General features: G+C 36.1%; 3 protein-coding genes across 3 annotated transcripts; 1 reads left to right on the top strand and 2 right to left on the bottom strand.

Moving 5' to 3' along the window:
* Positions 1–81: 81 nt before the first annotated feature.
* Positions 82–4,659, bottom strand: tm4sf21a (transmembrane 4 L six family member 21a). The gene is made up of 5 exons (XM_065250455.2): positions 4,394–4,659; positions 3,937–4,002; positions 2,909–3,042; positions 2,608–2,794; positions 82–457 (listed from the first exon to the last, which is right to left on the bottom strand). Exons 1-5 carry the CDS (start codon positions 4,568–4,570, stop codon positions 449–451), a joined length of 573 nt encoding a protein of 190 aa, XP_065106527.1. The 5' UTR covers positions 4,571–4,659; the 3' UTR covers positions 82–448.
* A 4,037-nt stretch (positions 4,660–8,696) lies between these two features.
* On the top strand, positions 8,697–19,181 carry mpdu1a (mannose-P-dolichol utilization defect 1a). The gene is made up of 8 exons (XM_065250451.2): positions 8,697–9,028; positions 9,253–9,318; positions 9,624–9,756; positions 9,838–9,923; positions 10,001–10,119; positions 10,212–10,322; positions 10,833–10,972; positions 12,716–19,181. Exons 1-7 carry the CDS (start codon positions 8,941–8,943, stop codon positions 10,965–10,967), a joined length of 738 nt encoding a protein of 245 aa, XP_065106523.1. The 5' UTR covers positions 8,697–8,940; the 3' UTR covers positions 10,968–10,972; positions 12,716–19,181.
* Positions 19,182–19,248: 67 nt separating this feature from the next.
* Positions 19,249–21,721, bottom strand: sox19a (SRY-box transcription factor 19a). The gene is made up of 2 exons (XM_065250450.2): positions 20,654–21,721; positions 19,249–20,542 (listed from the first exon to the last, which is right to left on the bottom strand). Exons 1-2 carry the CDS (start codon positions 21,307–21,309, stop codon positions 20,302–20,304), a joined length of 897 nt encoding a protein of 298 aa, XP_065106522.1. The 5' UTR covers positions 21,310–21,721; the 3' UTR covers positions 19,249–20,301.
* Positions 21,722–22,996: the final 1,275 nt, after the last annotated feature.

Below are 22,996 nucleotides of genomic sequence, written 5' to 3'. Positions count from 1 at the left end.
AAAACAAAAGGATAAATTCTACAAAGACGTATAGTGTGCAATTTTAAATGTTACTGACAAAACAAAAACACTCTTTAACTCTGTAAAAGTTTTATTTTATTTTAAGTGTTTATTTTATAGTTACAAAAAAATGAGCACGCAGACAAATAGAAAACAAGTGCTATTTTAAGTAATAAAGGCAATTTCCTTTACAACATTATTCAGTCTCTGAATCATTTCACAAACAGTATTAATAAAAAACAGTGTAAAGCCAAAATATTATCAATAAGTGTGTCTAAATATGAAAAAGTACCAATACATTTATATTGTAATGTTATACATATGTTACAACATTTATGCATTTAAATGTCACAAACATCTAAATTCTACTGAATTGATTCAAATATCCACAGGAGGCATGATGGTAGATATAAAGGGTGCGATCCCATTTACTCAAATCAGGAAAGATTTACAGTGGCTGAAAAACAAAACATTAATGTAAGAAGACAAGTAGCACTAAAACATGTTTAATTGTTTCATTTTTTAAAAAGTGCATTAAGTGCATCCACATTCTGGCTTTATGAACTGGTGATATAAAGAGGCTTTCATTGCTGGTTATTTTCTATATATGTGCATGGGCAACATATGAAGACTACTGAAGCCAGTGTAGTAAGTGTCATTTATCTTTTTATGTGAAATTAGGATTATAAAATATGGTTGCATTATGGAATTGTTATTTGCATTCTTTCTAATTTATTTGGACTTGTGGGTCTTTCAGTTTTGCAATGGGGTGTACCATTATGGTTTGTGCATTTTTTACAGTAGAAAAAATCCTGCATGCAGGACAAAATGCTATCATTGGGACGGTATCCATAAAAAAGTCAAAATGTGTACCATACTGGTTTAGATATTTATATATTTAGTACCAATAATATAATACTAATATTTTAGGTCCAAAGGTGTACTCTTTGAATGAATACCACCCCAGTGACAGCTTTTGTACAGCTTGTACATGATTTCTCTATTTCGAATTTCAGATTTTTAGCTTCAACCATCTTTTGTAGAAATATTTAACTGTAATATACTTAGCTAAATTTCATATTAGTCATAGGTGTGATTGGCGAAGGACAAAAAAGCAGGAAAATATACGGCACACCTACCATGATGTGGCTACATACATATGCACGCATACACGCACATACACATATAGATAAAATGAAATACAGTTGAAATATAATTTGGCTTCGAAATTGATCGATCTGAATGGCGAATCATCAATCTGCGTGGGCAAGTGCCACCCTGACCATTATATAGCCTTGCCACTGCATCAGACTGAACAAAATCATTTTGTGCATTTAAAGGTAAATATATCAATGTGGTGCATTTTGAGAGTAAAAATAAGTGACTACATCTATGAGGATTTGTATGTTCTTGTAAACAAATTTGTGCCCTTTTAGTAAAATCTTTGGTTGCATATTGTAATAATAATAGGGCACACAAACCATATACACAACTTGATAAATGAGATTCGCCATTGGTCAAAACATGTTTAATGTTTATAGAATAATTAGTGGGGGCATTTAATACAGATTAATTATTGATTACAACATTTGAACGCTGAATTTAAAGTGGATACTGTAACATTTAAGTTACTTAATTCAAATGATGTTGTGACTTTCTGGAAAGGCAATCAAGTGCATTTGTCTTTTATATAGTTCTTTTGGCAAAGCATCCAACAGTAAAGAGCTTCGCATTTCACAAACCAGATCCACGAATGTTTGTGTTTGTCATTATATTATTCTGTAATCGCAAGCGTTACTGCCAGATTCACCAACCATTAAGAGAAGCAAACGTACGTGTGTGTTCGCCAGGATGACGTTTGATTTGCGTATATGCATGCGTTAACGTATCTGATTACAGAATAATATAATGCAAGCAAACTTTTTGACAAAAAAAGCAACTTTATATTGATATCGCGAGACAGCATTTCACCTCGATGAGTAATCTGATATTTACATTACTGGCATAGCCTGATTTGAAACGGACAGTTTTGTCAAAGCAGCAAACACCTGGCAGGTTCTCTTAAATTCTTACTAAAATGCTGTTTGTCTCTGCCTAATCCTTCTATCCATGCCCAGCACCACTGATTTAAGTAATTTATCAATTAGGTCGTCTGCTTCATATACTTACTCTTCATCCTGCTGACAAAGTTAACTTATTATGACTTCTCCGCGGCCGCGCGGCATCTGCAGCTGGATCTCAGCCACACCTCAAAGACCCCTCCCTATTCTACTTCTTATTGGCTGGTTTGTTAGTTTGGTTGAGAGTGAAATATGTGTTCCTCTCATATTATTTGTAGGCGAACACATGATTTTTTTTATTCGCAGCCACTACCACACGCCGGAGATCCGACTGCAAGCTTAGTGAGCTCTGCTTTGAATGAAGTTCCATCGTGACAAATAAATAAGACTACTTGCGGAGTGATATGCGGTCATTTATAACGGTGCCTTATACACACACACTCAAAAAATGGATTTGCATGATTCACGAAAGCCTCATTTTCAGGTCGGAAAAGCCGGAATTCCGGATTTATCCGGAAGAATCACACCCCTGATTAGTGTCTCTTACATCTTTATCCCTGCAGGTTCCGCAAAGGCATCCGAAAAGGCCGTTGATCATCTGTATAGCACAAAGGATGAACTGCAGACCGCTGGCCACCAACAGCGTTGAGAACAGACCCACATTAAACTCCACCACGTTCTTTGGCTCAGTGCATAATCCCCATAAATTACTATCTTTAAGGTAACTTTCACTCCTGAGAGATATAGAGGAAACATTCGAAATAATCAAAGGACAATCTAAGAAACACGATTTTAAACTAAAAACATATGTCATTACATATTGAAAAGAATATAGGTGTGGCTCTTACTGGTTTTTAAAGGGAGTTGTCCATAACAGACCGACTTTACAGTAAGGTCCATTGATTAGGCCCACCAGTGCCACTACGAAGCTATAAAGGGCACCAGCAACACCCACTGCTGCAAGTATAATGGACAGAAACATCTAAAACAGAAAATTGGCATCAGATTATTTACATGTGTGATTCATTTATACTCAATTTCTAAATCACTCAACAATATAACTACTTTATGTTTATATTTGAGTGCTTCTGTATTGTGTGTCTTGTGGCCTCTAATAGGGGTTCCTTAAATTGCTTCCAAACTGTCACTGTTAAGATTTAATTCCAGTTACAGTGTTTAGGTTGTTAAAGCATGCAATGAAATATCTCAAACCTCAGACTCATGAGTCAACCATTTACAGATTTCCAGTTCCATTACAGGTCTTTTTACAACATAGGAGGGCCTGTGTTTTATCAAACTCATCTGTTTTATTCACTCTGTCAAGCACATGACAAACGTACCTCCCATCACATGTAAACAGTTACACTCCAAGTATGCTCATGTCCTGCGTTATAAGAAGCTTCGCCCGTTAGTAATGTAACTTTGAAGTTATTTATAAAATGCGATCTGGTATTTCGTTATATCCTATGGTTCTTATCTGTAAGGGATAGTGAGTTTCAAAAGAATTTGGGGGTTTTGGTTCTTGTCCTGATGACTGTTAAAATGACCAAACAAGAAGCAAAACCACAAATGTATGTTGCAGTTGTTCTCATTTCTCAGGCTCATTTTTTATGCCTGTTTGAGTTCCTGGATCTTATGGTATTGGGAACCTTCAAGTTTGATTAAAATAGACATGGCATATGGGTTTAAATTTAAACTGGAACATCATGTAACACAACTCACTTTTATTTTTATCCCGAAAACAGAGTTAGGCCTAGTGTACATTTCATGCTGTTTATAAATTATGTTTAGCGCAGATGCTTTCTCATAACTGAATTTCCAACAGCAAATTGCAAACCAAAAAATAAATGAGTATGTTGTTGGGTTTGTAACTCACCCCACAGCGGTTAGCACAGCAGCCCTGCTTTCCAGTCAGGTGAATATGAAATGCAGGGATCAATACCTGCAGGCAGAGTCATTTTTGGTTTTATTATTTTGTCATTTCATATATACTGATATCTTTATGATTGTTTTCAATGCTAAATAAATCATATTGTACATTTACCATTCAAGTATTGGTTCAACGCCCAATTGGTGCAATATCTTTACATATACACACGTGTTGAGTCGGACCTACCCGAGAACCACATCTCTGAGTTTCTCATGTTTGCCTACTTTTCTTAAATTTTTCATCAAACTGATTAAATAAAGGCAGATTTTTATAAATAAGTAATCTGCATGCAACTGAAAAGAACCAAGGTATCTTCTTTAAATCCTAATAGTCATATAAGCATATACATGTATTTACATTTACATGGGATATTTATATCATAATTTTGTTTCTATAAACTCACCAGTAAACCTCCTCCAACCAGTCCTCCCATGTATTTCACCTCCTCTGTTATTTGGTCATTTTGCGCGTATTTAACATCCCAACCAGGAAAAAACAGTATTATATTACAGATTATGCAGATGAGAGCTAATGGGTACAAACTTCCCGCGACGCACAATGCACACTTTCCCGTACACATATTGCAAGCTGTGTGTTACTCCTTAAGAAAATGAGAAGATTTGAGTGTCACAGATCCACAAAAATGACTCCGTTTCAGAGTGCTGAGGTCTTTATAAACACTGGCTGGACCTTTATTATTGAGTTTAGATAAGACCAGCCCTTGAAATTTTTCCTCTTACCACACCCTGTGAGAACTAACAGTACAACTCAATAAAACTTTCAGTATATTAATATCTATAGTATGTTCTTTGGTGTTGTTTTAGTAGTGTGCCTACAGTATAACATTATAATTTGGAATAAACATAACACACTTCTTTTTACAAGATGGATTTTCTGCTTCTACTAACAACCAATCATTATTAAATTAAAACCACTGCGTAAAATGTATACACAACACAGGTTTAGCCATTTTATGCATTTAGTAGAATTCCTTAGGGCCACCAAACTCTGGTTATTACAACAAATAAAAACTAAACCTCTCTTAGTTTCAGTCTGACTCAGATCATGAAGGATTTTATGACATATTCAAACAGTGGTGACAGGCACAGATGTATACAATGTGCCATTCATAGGAAGTGTGATGTTTGCACAAGGTACTCTAAAAGAAATGGGACTTTGGACTGTCTCTGTAGTGAGGAAAACATTGTAAAACAAACAGTATTATCAGTATATTGTTTTCTGTGCCAGTATTTAAGGGCGTGCTCACATTATACCAAACCAGTGGTCCCCAACCCTGTTCCTAAAAATCAACTTTGCTGCAGAGTTCACCTCCAACCCCTTTCAAACACACCTGAACTTGCTAATCAAGCTTTTAACAGCTACCTAAAAAAAAGAGGTGGGGGGGGGCTGAAGCATGGTTAGATCTAAAGTATGCAGAAGGGTAGATATACAGGAAAAGGGGAGGTGACCTAACCCATCCGAAACATGCCCAAGCGCGACTGCCCCCCCACTCCCCCAAAAGCACACACTTACACTGTACTTTAAGCGTTCCGAGCACACTTTCGTCATTAGGATGCGATTGTTTTGAAGAAAACAGGAACTGAAGCGCTCTCTTAAAGTCGCAATGAAATTGAAATGAAAAACTATATATATTTTTTTAATATTGTGGTATTATTAACAAATGACTTATCTGTGAGCTTCATTATTTAAAAAAAAATTTGTGTGTTCTCATAATCTTTAATCAAAAATGCAAATCTCCTCCCCTCCTCAAAACGATATCTCTTCACTTCCGGTCAAAAGTATGGCAGGTGGGCGGGGTCCGGGAGAAGATCGCAGTGATTAGCAATTAGCAACACGACCCAACTTTAAACGATCCAATCAGATCTCGATGGACAAATTCAAATCCAGCCCTGCCTTATTTCATCACAAAAGCCGTTTTATTCGGATATACGTCACCACGGGGAAAATAAGGCAACCGCTACTTCCGTTTCATGGCGACTTTAACAATGGAGCCCACCGTAAAGTTAAGTGAGTTGTTTGAAGCACGATGACGCCCTGCACTCTCACATGCCTATCATATTGCTTAGTTGATCTGTCACGTGTGCAGCTCAGTGGGGGGGACAATCACCCTCGGGCGTGGTTCAGTTGAGAGTGCACCCCAAATTATAAAGTCGGGCTTTAAACATCAGTGGCTGTGTTCCACTCCAGTTTTAGTCATGCACTTGCAAACTTCCCTAAACACTTCCCCTCAGGGAATCCCTGTTGCCATTTTGAAGTGCGTTCCACTTCGTAAAGTGGATGAGGGAAGTTTAGGTGGACAGAACCTCGCTCCCTAGATTTTTTTCTACTTCATATGTACACTTCAGGCAGCTCCATATACCAAATTGCAACATGATTGTGACATCACACTTTGCACAGTTCAAATGATAGAGGGGAAGTAGTTCACACCTGTAAATTAGGGCGTTCCATTTGAACCCACTTCAAGTGTTTCACCAGTAGTTGGCACTCGTACAGCGTAAGCAATGACGTACATCCAAGTGAACGAGACTAAGGGAAGTCAGTGAGGGAAGGTCATAAAAAACGAACTGGAACGCAGCCTAGGAGTGTAAAGGTGTTTTAGTGCCCCCGCATCACAGGGCTTGGAACGAAGGTGGTCCCACAATGTTGGCTTTGCTAACCAAGTAATTCAACAAAAGTACTTCTTAAATTATTATATTCAAAACTGCTGTGCAGGAGCATCCTATTATATTTTAACTGTGTTAATCAAACTGATATAAAACCATATCAGTATGTTCAGATTAATAGACCCTTTTACAGCGCACGTGATCAAATAGCCTGCGCGCACATTTTGGCAACAGAAGTGGTGTTACCCAGTGGTTCTAAAGTATTAGCAACTTTAGCAAAGTTTATCAAAACGGTTTCCCAGCATCAAAATGACTGGTTGTTGCGTTTGATTGCAATAATAAAATATATGTATATATGTATCTGGACACTTTATATTTGGCCATCTGCTTACGTCTTCTATCCACTCCACTATAGTACACGGATCTGGTACAGTAGCTGTGTTGAAAAAGTTGATAAAGTCAACTTTTTAAAATAACTTTCTCTGTCTGTGTTGCTTCACTGCTGATTCTTGCCAAACTTCCGTTGCCAAAATGCGTGCGCAACTGCGCATACGCTGCCACATCATAGTGTACTAGAGCCCGACCGAAAAAGGATTTTGAAGGGCGATACCGATTCAAATGTTTGTTGGCTTTAAAATCCGATATTCCGATATATCGGCCGTTTTTTTTTTTTCAGAAACGCGCAACGAAACATTAACAGATTTCCCTAACATTAGTTATTTGTAGTTATTTATGAGTTTTGACTAAAATAATATGATAATGCATTTTAAAAAGAAACTTGTTTCTTTTATTGTCACAACAGAACAGAGGAACATCAAAATATATTAAAGTTCTGATAAATAAAATTTATAAAAATATAAACTTAAGATATGAAACGTAAAGGCCTTTGAACAAAAACACAAAAACAACAACAACAACCAAATCAAAGTTACCAGACTTGGTTCATGAATATAACTTTGAATAGGACTGGAGACAAATTCTGTTAAGTTCTGATAAATAACAACAACAGCAAAATATAAATTGCTGATCACTTGACTCAGGCAGTGGCTAGACACCTAAATCTGGACCCCACCAGCAGCTACTGGTTCAGAGCGCTCTATTAAAAACACCAACAGTGAGGAAATCTAATGAAGGCTGTTTCGTCCGGGTTTTTTAAAAAAAATATTCATTTATCGCCCATTATGAATGCAGATTCCGTTAGTTTGGAAAATGTCTAATATCGGCTGATAATATCGGCCTGCCGATATATCGGTCGGGCTCTATTGTGTACAAACAGTAAAGGGTCTATTTCAGCTTTTGTATGGTGGCCATATTTTAAATCTGTGCTAAGAGTAAAACAACATATAAGACATAAAGGCAAACACACCTTTTCCTGTTTAAAGAATATGATTCAATGGCCTTCTTTGGTGTTTAGAAATGAAATGGTTCTGTTGGTGTCAAACAAAGTGCACACAGATTTGTTCAGTCATATTATTTTGACAGTATCTATAGTTTCTATACAGAACAAACATTTAAACCACTATTCATATTATGCAGCATACAACAAAAATCATCAATGAAAATTTATCATACTGATAAGAGAAGCAGATACATTGATAGACAAACTTATGTCCAATTTCTATAACTAACAAGACATTTTATTCGTTTATTAAGGAGGCAGGGTGACAGGGAGTAGTTTTGGAGTGTTTAAACAATCTGGCTATCGGGCTACTTTTTTGATAGTCTACTGAAAACCTTTTTGTTTTACTTATTTTATTTTACTTGTTGATATGTTTTATCATTGTTGAAAATGTTAACATATATAAAAGAAGCCAAGTTAATATAAAAATATTTAATAAATAAATATTAAAATTGAGGCTATTAATAGAATGTGCTCTGGCGGCTAACCTGTTTATTCCTCTGCTTTTAGTGGTCATGGGAAAATTGTGGTTTAAAAAAATATAGAAATTTTAGTTTGTGAAAACCGTGAAAGAAACAACCGTTACCGAACTCCTGAGGAAAATACGACCCACTGCAGAATGTTGACTGGAGATAGAACCTCGCGCCAGCGGAGCTGTAACCGAGCACGTGCACGCCCTTCTAAACGTCAAATTCTATTGGTTTAGACCCTGCAGTGGAGGTATTAGTGGAATGTACGAATTTTCAGGATCGTAACATTTGTTTTAAATGGCTAGTAGTTAAGCTCAGAAAGGTGTAGGTTAGAAGATACAAGCACACAATCAGTCAAATTCGATAACTTATCGGAAATCTACTCTGTAAAGCCTGTATAAGGTTAACAGGACCACCAACAAGACACAAACTTAAGGACCCATCTGACGAAGAGACGATGCCTCAAGTGAAAGAATTTTTATTAACTTTTTTCATGCCAGAGAAATGTTATGACCAATTTTTCCTTCATTTCAACGTTATACACGGTGAGAGTATTTTTTTCTCCGTTAACGCATCAAATTGTTTACAAAATTACCACAGAAGTGATATTAAAGAACACAGTTATGTACTACGGGATTTTAAAGATGAGTCGCAGTTGACAAAGAAATACAGGCTTTGATTTGCTGTGTATGTTTGGCATATACCTCCCAGAAATTTGTAGACATTGTTATAACTTTACTTTTATTATTGTGTCTGTCTTTACCTGCAGTACCCTGTCTGAAGATTGTCATGAGTAAGACTATGGGAATACTGATATTAATGGCAACTGTTTTTGGTGAGTGCTCTGTGTGACATACATGTCAGTGGATCTTAAATGTTTGATTTCAAGCCACACATTTATAGGTCACAAATAAAATGATATAATAAAATATTCTACAGCTAAAATAGATGTATATTCATCATTTAAATAATCAAACACTAGAAATATCTGGATGGATTGTTGTCCCTTGGAAGTTGGTTTTTAATTCCTTCAAGTGGTCCCCTGCCGGATCCAGTCATACATTTCCCCTTTCAGATATCGACCAATTTTATAATTGCTTTATCTATCCTCAACAAATAAACTTAGATTTTCTCCAACAGCCCCACTGGCTCAGATTGGGAAAATTGTTTGGTGTGGGAGTTCGGATGGATTGTGTCTGGAGTCTGTCTTCCTGGAACTGCTGGCCATCTCTTCTTTTGGAGGCTTCTGCTACAAACAGAACTTTCCCATTGGGTAAAACAGTGTTTATGTTGATGTTTTGGGACATAGTATGTGTATACAGTCATTCTAAGACATGCAGGTGTGTTTATACAGAGCCTGGGGGGAAAGTATGTTTGGACTGATCCAGATTGCTATCCTGGCTTTTCTCATCCAGTACTACAGAGGAAAAACTATAAAAGGTCAGAATAGAATTGTTTTTGCTTTTTTTAAACTTCTATACCTGTAATCTGAATATGATTTGGTTTGTTTCATACAGGAATATGTCTTCTTGCTCTATACTGTGTCTTCATGTTCCTCCTTGCTTCACCTTTGACCCCTGTGTCAGTGGTTCGGACCCTTCATGATTGGAATGTGCTGTTTGTTATTGCTGGCAGGGTGAGACACGTCTTAAGAAGTCAATAATAAGAGAGTGCTTGTGTACATTGTCTTTGCAAGAAGCAATCCTTTATTTGTTTGTACATATTCAGTTTATCCAGGCAAGCAATAACTACAGATGTGGTCACACAGGACAGCTCTCAGGTCTCTCGGTTCTCCTGCTGTTTCTCGGCTCTTTGGGACGTATCTTTAGTTCGCTACAGGTACACAAAGACACACAAACTAACATTGAGTTTTGCCAGATCCCACAAGAAAAAAAGTTATCTAATCTGACATAACACCCCAGAATACGAAAAAGGAATTGGTTAATTTCTTTGATCTTTTTTTGTAGCAAACACTTAAAAATATAGATTATAAATAGAAAAATCTCTTTCACATGAAAGGAAGGAGAAGCACTCATTTATGCATTATTGGAAAAGGGGAGGGGAAGGTTAAACAAACTACTATGATTAATAATGACATAATACAGTGTGTGGTCAAAAAGTAGGTGTGGAGATTTGATAGCTGATTTGTAGTTAGTCACACGTTATTATGTTAGAGAGGTCAACGAACTAGCCAGAAATATGACCTTTCTGAAAATAAACCCAATAAGCACACAACCTGTGACTACCCACATGTACACTATTCCAGAAGTTGTACGTATATGTGTCATAATACCCATTATTTCTTCTTCTTATTATTATTATATTAATTCTCTCTTTTATATTCTTAAGGAGACCGGTCTTTCTCTCCCAGCTCAGTTGCATGGAGTGGCCTGTTGTGGCAGTGGGGTGATCCTAATACAGATTCTGTTATACTGGAATAAATGCAAGACACACACAGAGAAAGAGAAACAGAAAGCTCAGTAGAGGAGGTAACTTAACCTCTGCGTCTGTGCAAAATATCTCATAGTGCCTTTTATAGTATAGTGTGTTGAAACGTCTGTGTAAAGTCCAAAATCACTGCTCTGTGTTTGGCACTCGTGAAATCCTGTGCATCCGGAAAAGGACATGAGCATTTGCTACATGCCAAAAAATTTTTTTACCATTCCCGTGTCAACTGTTGTGTGGTGTGTGTAACAGGACAACTTTGCTTTGATACTTACTGCATAACATTTTTACATGTTTACTGTAAAAATTTCCGGTAGTTATGCAGCTGTTTGCCAGTAACTTACTATGGATTTAGATTTATGTTATTTACTGGCAACTGTTTGTTTAAAGTTAAATGAACATAAACATTAAAAAGTCTTTGTCTTTACAGAATAAAACTACATAAAATAACACCCTCATGCAAAGCATTCTGGGAACCAGAAATGCTCATCAACCTTTTTCTGTTTTTTCCTTCAGATTTTGGATCCCAGAATGCTTTGCAATTTGCATGAGGCTGTTATTTTAGTTTTTTATTCTGTAAAGATAAAGATTTGTTCATGTTTAATGTCCATTAAACTTTGAACAAACTGTTGCCAGTAAATAACATACATTTAAATATACAGCAAACAGCTTCCATCAATACTGTAATTTCTATAGAAAATGTTAAGTGTTTTTTACAGTGATATGTTTTATTCTCTTTTGTTGTTATTTTTACATTCTGGATTACAGTATGTCTGTGTCTGTCTGTCCGTCTTTCTAAAAAAAAAAATGCTGTATTTCTTAATATTATTTGACAGCATTGAATCATTTAGAGCATGGGTCTTCAACAGGGGGTCCGGAGACCTTAGGGGTCCATGGTGGTATTACAGGGGGTCCTCCAAATATTGTTTAAATGCAAAATAATATTTTGGACAAATGAAAGTAGGCATCAAACAAAAATTGCTTAATATGCCAATAATAATAAAAAAAACTTTAAAGAAAAGCATAACGTACCCACAATATAATGTATTCAGGTAAATGAAAATGTAATGTAGTATGGCAAAAAATATTATTTTATAAATATTTTATTATTACTTTGTAACGTCACCATAATAACAAAGTATGTATTATAAATAATAATAAATACAGTCCTAATTTGATACATATACTGGGAGTCCCTGCTCCTCCTCTCTATCCATTATGGGGTCCCTATCCTGAAAAAGGTTGAAGTCCTCTGATTTAGAGCATAAAATAAACACGAAATGAAAAGAAAATTATTGATAATTGGATTATTTAAATTGACAATTTAAATAAGCCCATGATATTTAAATAATCCCATGATACAGATCGTTTTGAGTAGATTGCAGTAATAGGCCACTAGGTGGCAGCAAAGTAGTTTCGAAACTGAACTCCACTTGTTTTCATCCCAAGTTTTTTTTTGCCTTAATTTCAATTCAGGATGGATTTACGAAAGTTCATGAATTACTTTTGTATTTCTGTTATGACGTTATTTGTATTATAATACTTTTTCTGTTTGAATCTTATGATTTATGCCATACACTGCAGATTTCTAAACACCAAATTTTTAAGCAACATGTATTTATCAGTCAATCTGTGTAATGATATATAGAGGAATATAAATGTTGTTGATTTATTGTTATATGAAATGAGTTTGTAGTCAAGTTGGGTTTAATTTTTTTAAGGGAATTAGTTGTGAGGTCAACGAGTCTTTTAAAGATATTAACAGCATGTCTCTTTCTGTTGCTTAGGAGCTGTGTTGACGGTGTGGTATGGTTTGTTTGTTGGGTCTGCTTGTGTAGTCTTGGCTTGGTCTGCTTAGTGGGAGGTCTCCTCTGCTCGCTCTGTGCATTTCCGGAGCAATGAAAACTCACTGAAACATGAGTCATAAAGCGTTGTGTGAATGCGTGTGGTTCTCCTTATCTACCTGTCCGACAGATCTCAATCTACCATCATAATGATCTAATCTGCTTGTCTGTGTGGAAACACCACGCCATGCATGTGTTTGTGTGGCCTACCCATGAGGGTCTGAAAGTTTTGCATGTGTTTGTGTGCGCACTGCTCGTGATGACTTGAAAGATTAAAGTGACTTACATATTCCTTATTTATAACTTTAACTTGCATTCTTTTTAAGTGAATTTTACACGAGTTTTAGGTTATAATCTCTGCACTTTGATCTGTGCTGTTTGGGTGTGTTTGATAAGCAGCCCATTGATGCGGTTCGTCCATATATCTGAAGAATGTGGTCTTGATGTTTAGTGTGCATTTCTATCTGTGTGGGCTTTTCGATACAGATCTTTACCGTGTTTTGACGTTTTAAGCAAACACATGCAATATTGAATCGGATTAAGCAAACCTCATTTACACGAAATTCAGTTGGAGTAAAGTGGAAGGAGACTCATTTAGATATATAGAAAGTCTTGCTTCATGTCTGTTTGTCTTGCTCTTAAAGACTAAAAAAGAACAGCTGCAGTAAATCAATACTCAAATCTGGTGTTGTAATCCCTCTGTAGTTCAGTGTGCCACATCAAAACTAACACTCTCTTTCTCCTAAACCTCCCCTGTGTGCAAACAAAGATATTAGCAAATAATGCATTGACCAAAAATAGTACCGTGGTTGAAATATGAAATGACGTACTGTTTGCTTGCTTAAGCAATATGTGTGCGATAGCAAGTAGAAAAGAAAAAGAAGGTGTGGAAAGGCCACCTGTCACCCATCATAGCTGCTTCAGTTTTTGATTTTTTTACTTGGCCTGGCCAGGATGAATTCATAGAAGCCAAAATTCTTGGGAGTACACTGTAAACATTTCTTGTTGCACTTATATTTTTTAGTTTAGTCAACTTGAATTTACAAATAATTTCTATTTTTTCTCTAAAAAACAGAACAACTAAAAGTGTTCCACTGGCTTGTAATCATAGAGGAACCATTTATAGTGATAAACAACACCAATGTAGAACCTGTGGTAAACCATATTATGCTATGTTGAACCGTAAGTGGTGCTATAGTCATGCTTAAGCAACACTTATGGTTCTACAGAGGGGCTACAGGTGCTCTCTAGTGCTAAAATGGTTCCCCTATGATACCATAGTACCATAAATTTTTAGAGTGTAGTGAGGATATAAATTATAAAAATAACTTTATTTTTATAATTTATAGCAACTCCTCAATAGTCAAGAAAGTTCAACTTAAAATTTAAGTGCAACAAGGATTTTATTTGAAAACAGCTAACCAATATTCAGAAAATGCTATTATCAGTAGCATTAATTAAAAACTCTCAGGTAAAAGTTTTAAGTAAAGTAGCTTTTACATAACACTTCCATGAAAATTTACTCGCAGTTAAAACTGTTTCTAGCTTTAACTAGCTTTTTTAAGTTTAAGGAATGTGATTTCTATGTGTTTTTTTGTAAACCTCGAAAATCAATTGTATGATAGAAAATTTTTATTTTTCAAGGCATTTTTATCAGTGACAGAAAAATGTGTGACCTACTTAATATTTAAAGTACAAATATTTTTATGTGTGCTGAGAAATAAGCTATATTGTTTTTCCTTTGGGGACATTAGAGATGTCCTCTTTGGTAAAAATTCAATATAAATAAAATAGGTCAAATTTACATAACACGTTAGTCTAGTAATTAGAATAAGCTATATAAAGACACAAATAGTGTCTATGGTATGCCATCAGTACAGATACGAAAGAAATAGAAAGAGGGAGAAAGATAGGCTAGGCACTATGAATGAAGTTATGAGAACGGTTGAACAAGGTGCTGAAAAGCTACTTCGTATGAAGTGCTTTTACGTCAATGAGAATCTTGCAGCAATGACCGAAATCCTCTTAAAACACAAACTTTAATAAAATAGCTACTTTTGCTTGTACACAGCACATAGCCTATCTGTGACTACAGCTCTCTAGTAAAACATGTTGCTACACACTAAAGGTGCTTCATTAAACTCCACTGTTAAAAATGTCTGTAGAAATTACAGTATTACTGGCAACTATTTGCCAGTAATTTACTGTAGATTTTTATTTATGTTATTTACTGGCAACAGTTTGTTAAAGATGAACATGAAAAATGAACATTAAACATAAAAAAGACTTTATCTTTACAGAATAAAACTAAAATTACAGCCTCATGCGAAGCATTCTAAAATCTAAAGGAAAAAGCAGCAAAAGGTTCCCAGAATGCTTTGCATGAGGCTGTTATTTTATAGATTATTATTTAAAGACAAAGACTTGTTAATGTTTAATATTTATTTATCTTTGAACAAACTGTTACCAGTAAGTAACATAATTTTAAATCTACAGTAAGTTACTGGCAAACAGCTGCATACATACAGTAAAAATGTTTACAGTGTCTCCTTAAAAATCTAATATACTCATATATATATTTTATTTTGCTAACACTTTACAATAAGGTTGTATATTTGTTTAAATTAGTTAATACATTAGCTAAAATAAACTAACCATGATCAATACTTCTACATGAACTTATTAAGTTAGTTAATTTCAGCATATACACTTTAAAAAGTGAAGGTTGGATCTACTTAAAAATTTCTTCAATTGGTTTAATTAAAATTAATAAATATAAAAAATGCAGCATCTTGTCAAATCAACATATTTTTTGTTTCTTTAACTAGGTTTTAATAAAGTTAAACTATTTTAACTTGTTTTTATTGTTATTCCAACTTATCACAGGTCAAAACTTAAAGTAGTAGGTTGAATTGGCGTAAGTTGTTAAACTATTTTTAAAATGTAAACTTTTTCAAATTAACTTTTTCACCTAAAGTGAGAAAATGTAGGTGAAAATTAGATTTTTTTTGTGGTACCAACTGAAGTAATTTTTTAAGTTAATCCAACTTTCACTTTTTTTCAGTGTACTGTAAAACACATTTTTAAAACCAAAATTTGTAACTGTTAACATTAGTTAATGCACAGTGACCTAACATGAACTGTATTGGCAATAACTAACACTGACAAATATTAATAAATGCTGATAAATATTCTTCATTGTTAGTTTATGTTAGCCAATGCATTTACTCATGTTAACAAATACAACCTTATTGTAAAGTGTTTCCATTATTTTTTATTAACCTTCATTTTAGTAAAAATGTGGCTTACATCATTACATGGCCAAAGGTGAACTTGATTCTAAATCTGTGCTTATGTTCTTGATTGACTAGTGCATAAGGCTAAAATAAATAACTCTTCTAAAACACTGACTCACTATTGGGAGGTGTTTTGCATGACGTTAGTTAAAACATTTATGACGTTATTAAGGTTGTCAGTTGAGTATTTTTGTCCGTCATTGATTTTTTTCTCATGCACATTTCGTTGGTACCAAATTGTTGTATAACTCTCCCACGGACGAACGCCACACCTACAATCTGACAGACAAACCTGCAATACTTCTCTCTCTCTCTCTTTGTTTGAGTCTGTAAGTCAACCATAATTGGGTTCTAGGTGGCATTCAACCAGACGGCAGTGCACAAGTATGCTGTTGATCCTGCTCTTTGTTTTAGCTCTGAACTGAAGCATAGCAATTTTGTCTTGTCTAGCCACTTACACACGGATATAGAGCCAAACTTAGACCCTCGCTGGTGAAATACATGTGCTTGCACGGTCACATTGTAGACGGTTTAACTTTATCTCATAACTGTATCATTCTGTATACACAAACAAACCTCTTAAGAATTACTTGCTGTACACACACTTGTGGATTTGTAGTATAGACTGCTTGTCGTCTAATGTTACTAAACAACAAAGTGCATCAGAAATACATTTGTGGCTCATCATAAGTATTCTCAAATCAAGATTAATACATTTTTGGGATGAATTGAGATATTTTTGTGCTTTACATTTTTGTGCCACACGTTGTTTGTGATGGTTTTTACATTTCCTGAGCAAGTCCTATAACATTTAAATGTTTCTCAACTAAAACTTTAAACTTTACTCTTTCTTGTCCCCCCACCCTCTCTCTCTCTCTGGTGGGTGTGGGGTTTTGGGGTTAGTTTTGGGGGATTGCTGTTGCTTTGGGAACAACCTGTGGAAGCCTCTGTTTGTTGCTAGGAGATTTTATGCTTTCAACAAGAAAATCTGGCTCCCCCTTCAACTGAACCCCCACACATGCACACTAACAGTTACACACACACACACACACACACACACACACATAGACGCACACCATGTTCACTTAATTTTAAAGTTTGCCAACTAATTAATTGAGAAAATAAGATGTTAACATCAAAACAAATTTAACAATTCTTAAAAAAAATGTTTTGTTGTTCTTCATAGCAATATACATATATTAACCATTCCTATACTTTATACACTTGCCACCTGTAGCTCTCATATGTTTTCTCTGAATAGCACATGATTGAGCTGAACATTTAATAAAGTTTACATTCATTTCTTTTTAAATCTTTCTTAATTTATCTCTCATTTCAATTTATGCCGTTTTTATAGTTTAATTGAGAGACCATTTTGTAGTGCAAAAGTTTGTGGGTTTGAAATACACATACTGATTAAAAATGTGCATCTTGAATGCACTTTAAGTCGCTTTGGATAAAAGCATTTGCATAATAAAATAAAATGATGATTGTTTGATTATGTTAATTACGTTTAAATGTCCTTCCTCTAATAGTTAGGCCTATATATACAAACAGAGCTAACATTATGGACTTTCACCCTATACGACTTCCTGCAATAGACTTTATGGGTCCAGCAATGAGACTATATTTGTGGTGATATGCGTGAGTGTTTATAACTCCCATCCCCCTTTCAAAACTCTTCCTCGCCATCACCCCCATTGCTCCCCTCCCCTCCACCCCCGATTAGCCGGTCCTGACTGCACCATTACCATGAGAATAGCGGGGAGCAGCGAGCGGGTTAAGCTCGGGACTGCTGAGAGGGGAGACGAGGCACTCAATGCAACGCTAATTTTCTGCCCGGTGGGAGAGCGAGAGAATGGAGAACAAAGGCGAGCATAAGAGGCGCTGAGAACCGCGCGCTTTTACTGCGCGCACCTGCGTGCTCAAAAGCACAGGACAATGAGACTCCGAAACGGCCAATTACGGCCCGGACAGCCACTCGCTTTCTCTCCTGGAAAAAGCGGGCAAAGTAGAAAAAAACCCGAGAGAAAAGGGAGGGATAGTCCTCCGACCTCTGTGTTTTGATCCCGCTAACTTTTATCAGTTTTAATCGATGTCCGCTTTCTTCTCCAAGTTAGGTGACGGAGGTCAGATGTCCCATCAGCAAGACCCCATCCCTTCCAAACCGGTGTCCCTTGCGACCGTTTCCTTTACTCGGCTTAATTTGCTGCGTTTTAGCTAATTATAATATTAGTCATATCGACTTAAGTGCGTTAATATTGGGACCGTAAGCCGCTATCGTATTAACAATGAATTAAACGAGTCTGGTCGGGTTTAAACGAGCAGGCGTATGAAAACAATCTCTGTTCGGATTGATCAAACATTGGGAATAAAGCTCGTGTCAGTAATTTCGCAATAAAGCAGGGGTGCTTGGGCTGGGCTGCAGTCTTGTTGGCGTACACTTATCACATTATCATCTAATGCGTGAAAGTCTGTAGGTTGTGGCGCCTTAGTAAAGTAACACCTGTCATCTTATCATTAAACAAACTTGAGCCTTTCTGTGCAATTTTTGTACATTCAATTTGCTTCGTTTATCAACTGTAAAATATGTATGTGTGCAAAAAAACTAAACAAAAACAGACACAAAAACAAAACACACAAAATGCTGCCTTAAAATGTATCATATTGGGGTGTACAAGTCATTTCAGCTTATGCAGTTTTAAATATTGAAGAGTGATGAGTTCCTGTAACTCATTAAAAAAGTTTAAATTCCTAAGAGTTAGGCTATTTTAATGAGTTAAAGTAGTGTAAAAACATGACTTACTGATTATCATTTATTATTTATTTTTTAGAGTTTATGTAGTTTTCCAAAAATTTTCCATAAGTATTCTTCAATGTTTTATTTAATGCAGTACCAACCATCATTTTTTTTTATTAAATTGTCAAAATTTAAGTTAATGCATTTTTATTTTCTCTATTCGTGTGAGCATTTCACTATCTGCAAATTTTGAAACATCAGTAGCAAAAATTTGAATGTAGACTTTTTTTAAGTTTAGCTGCAATATTGAAAACTTTTAAAAAGTAGCTTAATTTTAAATTTGAATGTTTTTTAAAGTTTAGTTGCATTAATAAAAATAGAACATAAAAAAAAATAGCTTAATTTTCAGATTTTGGAAGGAGAACAAATAAAGACGAGTGTACAAAAATAATAAAATACTTTATTACATTTTTTGTTGTTTTTCTATCAAGGTTGTTGAGTCACATACAAGATTATTAACCCTTACTATAAGGGCTTTAAATGAAAAGAAACATTTCACAACAATACATTCTTAGTCAAACACAGTCTTTTAACAAGCTCATCATTTTTTCATGAACAATATTCCAAACGTTTTGACTCTCCCACTTTTTACACGACACCTCTATTCACAAAGCTCTATTTCTCACAGGAGTTGAGAATTAATTGTTCTTTTTTTTTATATAGAAAATACAGTCAAATCCCTCTAAACAGGATCTCTATTTCGATTTCATTTTTTTAATGCGACCAAAATCTGTCGAAGCCCAGGGCACAATGTATCTATACTAATGTTGGAAAGAAAACAAGAATGTCTAAACCGTTGTGCATTTAAAATGTTTGCATTACCTAAACAATGCTGAGCAGCACAATGTTACAAAGTCTTTATGGTATGAGAGCTTAAAAGTAAAATCTGGATGATTTATTTTGAGGTGTTTAGAAGCAGCGACCAAGGGAATGTGTGCTCGGTTTCTTCCCTTTTTTCATTGTTTACAGTCATGCCTTTGAAGTCAGTAATCGGTGAGATATTAACTAGCTGGCATAAGGTTTTAACTATGCAAATAAGCAATAGTCGACCAGTCGTTGGTTAGCTAAAACCAATGACCAGTCAGTTAGAGAAAAAAAGTGTGCCATGTTTTTACTCAACTATGTGCGCGGTTCCACAATAGTGCACCAGGCCACAGTTAAGACCAATATCTAAATGTTATATAGAAAACACACACATGGACCTTAGAAAAATGCAATGACATCATAGGATGACACACAAACACACACACACACACTCCACACAAAATTCAGGCACTTTGACAAGTCCAGCTGCCTTGGGTCTTCCAGTTCGACCGTGTGTCCACACACCCTCATCCTTTTTACATATCAAGTTAATGTTCAAGCATCTACTACAGCACATCGAGTCGTGTGAGCCCACAAGCCTCCAGACTAATTACAGGACAGTTTCTTGATCAGATGTGAGTGAGAGGTGCTGTACCAGTGAGGTAATGCTGTTGGATGTTGGAGTAACCTCTCTGTGCTCCACTCTCTGTGGTGTCTCCTCCAGGGATATACATGCTAATCATGTCCCTCAGGTCGCCTTGTAAAGGACCCCGCTGGTGGGCTCCGGTCGGAGAGTGGGACACTTGGTCTTGTTTCACCATGGACATGACCGGACTGGGCTGTTGTGGAGTGCTGCTGTAGGACATGGGGCTGGATAGAGGAAATAGGAAAATATTTATTATAAAACGATTTAAATCATAAAGTGAATATATATACAGAAGTAGACAGTGCACATAATTTACGCACAAATTATGAACTTACTTGTAGGAGTTTGCGCCATTCATGTAAGATTGCGCTGTGGCCATGGCGGATGGATACTGCAAAGCAGACAAATCATAGCGGTGCAGCTGCTGACTGTAACCTAGGGCATCACTCTGCATGCCAGCGTATCCACCTGTGTGACCCCAGCCGTAGCTATCCATCCGCGGGCTGCCTCCCGATCCTTGCGCAGCGGCCGCCGCCAACAGGTTGCCGGCTGACAGTGGATACTTAGCGGCCGGGTTGTCCTTCTTCAGAACCGGTTTCGTCTTGCGACGGGGCTTGTATTTGTAATCTGGGTACTCCTTCATGTGCAGGGCACGAAGTCTTTTGGCCTCGTCGATAAAGGGCCGTTTCTCCGCGTCGGTAAGCAGCTTCCATTCGGCGCCCAGACGCTTACTGATTTCAGAGTTGTGCATTTTGGGGTTCTCCTGTGCCATCTTGCGCCTCTGACCCCGAGACCAGACCATAAAGGCGTTCATAGGCCGCTTAACCTTGTCCATGGGATCGACACCCTGTTGTTGGTTGTTGACAGCAGGCTTGGTGACTCCGTGGGTCACCCCGTGATTTACTCCACCGTTCAGCTGGGTCATTCCCTGCCCGCTTTGGTGCGTCGGTGGCCCGGACGACTTCATGTCATGTTCCAGCATGCTGTACATAGCTGACCAAAGAGATTAGAGGTGATACTGACGTATCACCGTAAACTAACGAGTGACTTGAAATTAAATCCACTAACTTTCAGAGCGCGACGAACTTAAATTATTACTTTTACGCGGTTGTTTATGGACACACAGGTCCAAAAAAAACTAGAGGAGACTGACTAAAACTATGACAAAAGCTGCCTATAAATACCCAAAGACAATCAACACGTTGTGAAATGAAGTGAGTTTGCCTTGAAATGAAAACAGGTCCGAGCTCAAACTCTGCGTCTTGCCTGCGACTCTTTCAGTGGTTGAGTGATAATAGAATTTCATCACTGTCCGCCTACAGCTGCTTTCTTTCTCTCCACATTAGCATCACTAAAGAAGGGGTGCGGTGAATGTGGAGAGGCCATGAGCAGGAGGAGGACTCCGTTTGGGGGAGAGGAGTTTCTGTATTCACCTGCAACACTTTACGCTGAGAGTACAAAATAACATTTTATACTAGTTTTATGTTACAGTGACCGTGTTACACATATTACGCAATGCTGTTCACTAGTTGTATAGTGACTGACCTGTTAAGTAATATAAGAGGCTTTAAATAAATACACATATACATCACATATACGTTTATTCGTTACTATACCATAACATAAACAGTAATAAAGTTTAAAAAGTTACAAGAGCATATTTATGATAGCATGTAAAGTTTTTGCCATGGAATAGAAAAGAAACCATAGGCCATTTATAAATATATATCAAACTTTGTTAAAGAAATCCATAAACACAATGTCTGAAAAACATTAAATAGAAAATGTATTACCATTTAAGTTCAAATAAATATCAGCTGGAATTTTATGTGATATTTGACCACTTTGTCATTTTCACTTTTCACCCCAGGCCCTTTAAATTTTTTACCCTGAAGAAATGTTTTGTGTGTTTTCCAAATTTTATTTTTATAAAAAAAAAATACATTTTATAATAATGTTATGTAGCTTGTGATAATTCAAACTACTTGCAAACTAAAGTAAACTTATTACACTGTAAAAAATGCAGCATTTTTGTCAGATCAACATATTTTGTTTCAAAATAAATAAATTAGGTTAAACAATTTCAACTAGTTTTTATAAGTTATGTCAACTATGCACAAGTCAAAACTTAAAATGTACGTTGAATTAACTTGCAAAAATAAGTTGTTTTACAATGAAGTTGGTCAATGCACTTATTCACAATTCCCGGGTTGCCAAATATGCAATCATATCATCATAAATAGCAAAAGTTTTTTTTTTCTAAATTATGAGCACTGCAACATTAGCAATGTAATGCAGATACAATAGTGTTTAAGTTTTGTTTTAACACACTGTTAGGGATACTTCACACTATCTCAACAAACACTAACATCTCTGTTTGCTGGGTTTTTTGGATATGTGTGTCAACCTTGTTGGCGTTTGTTGAAGAAGTGTGAAAATGACAGATTTTCAACAATCTAATTTCTTAATGCTTTGTAACTTAATGTATTCAGATTGATCCAGTCATTGCCACTTGAAGCACATCTTACAAAACACCCCTACTAAAGTGATTTTAGAAGAGCACATTAAAAAAATTATTTTTGAAGAAACATCATTTTTATTTAGTTTTCTATGACGCTGTTGAATTCAGATGTGTTTCACCCCAGTGAGTCGTTTCTCTCTAATGACTGCAGGTGTGA

This window comes from Paramisgurnus dabryanus, chromosome 5, assembly GCF_030506205.2.
Source record: "Paramisgurnus dabryanus chromosome 5, PD_genome_1.1, whole genome shotgun sequence".
NCBI lineage: Eukaryota > Metazoa > Chordata > Actinopteri > Cypriniformes > Cobitidae > Paramisgurnus > Paramisgurnus dabryanus.
Note: the sequence above shows the minus strand (reverse complement) of the source record. Positions and strands in the feature narration are given on the sequence as shown.

Coding starts and splice junctions, on each gene's coding strand:
- tm4sf21a (XM_065250455.2), bottom strand. CDS start 4,570: ATGTGTACGGGAAAGTGTGCATTGTGCGTCGCGGGAAGTTTGTACCCA. Junction 4,003..4,393: donor TGGTTGGAGGAGGTTTACTG/GTGAGTTTATAG, acceptor CTCTGCCTGCAG/GTATTGATCCCTGCATTTCA. Junction 2,795..2,908: donor ACAACTCCCTTTAAAAACCA/GTAAGAGCCACA, acceptor TATATCTCTCAG/GAGTGAAAGTTACCTTAAAG.
- mpdu1a (XM_065250451.2), top strand. CDS start 8,941: ATGCCTCAAGTGAAAGAATTTTTATTAACTTTTTTCATGCCAGAGAAA. Junction 9,029..9,252: donor TCATTTCAACGTTATACACG/GTGAGAGTATTT, acceptor CTTTACCTGCAG/TACCCTGTCTGAAGATTGTC. Junction 10,323..10,832: donor GTATCTTTAGTTCGCTACAG/GTACACAAAGAC, acceptor TATATTCTTAAG/GAGACCGGTCTTTCTCTCCC.
- sox19a (XM_065250450.2), bottom strand. CDS start 21,309: ATGTACAGCATGCTGGAACATGACATGAAGTCGTCCGGGCCACCGACG. Junction 20,543..20,653: donor AATGGCGCAAACTCCTACAA/GTAAGTTCATAA, acceptor TCCTCTATCCAG/CCCCATGTCCTACAGCAGCA.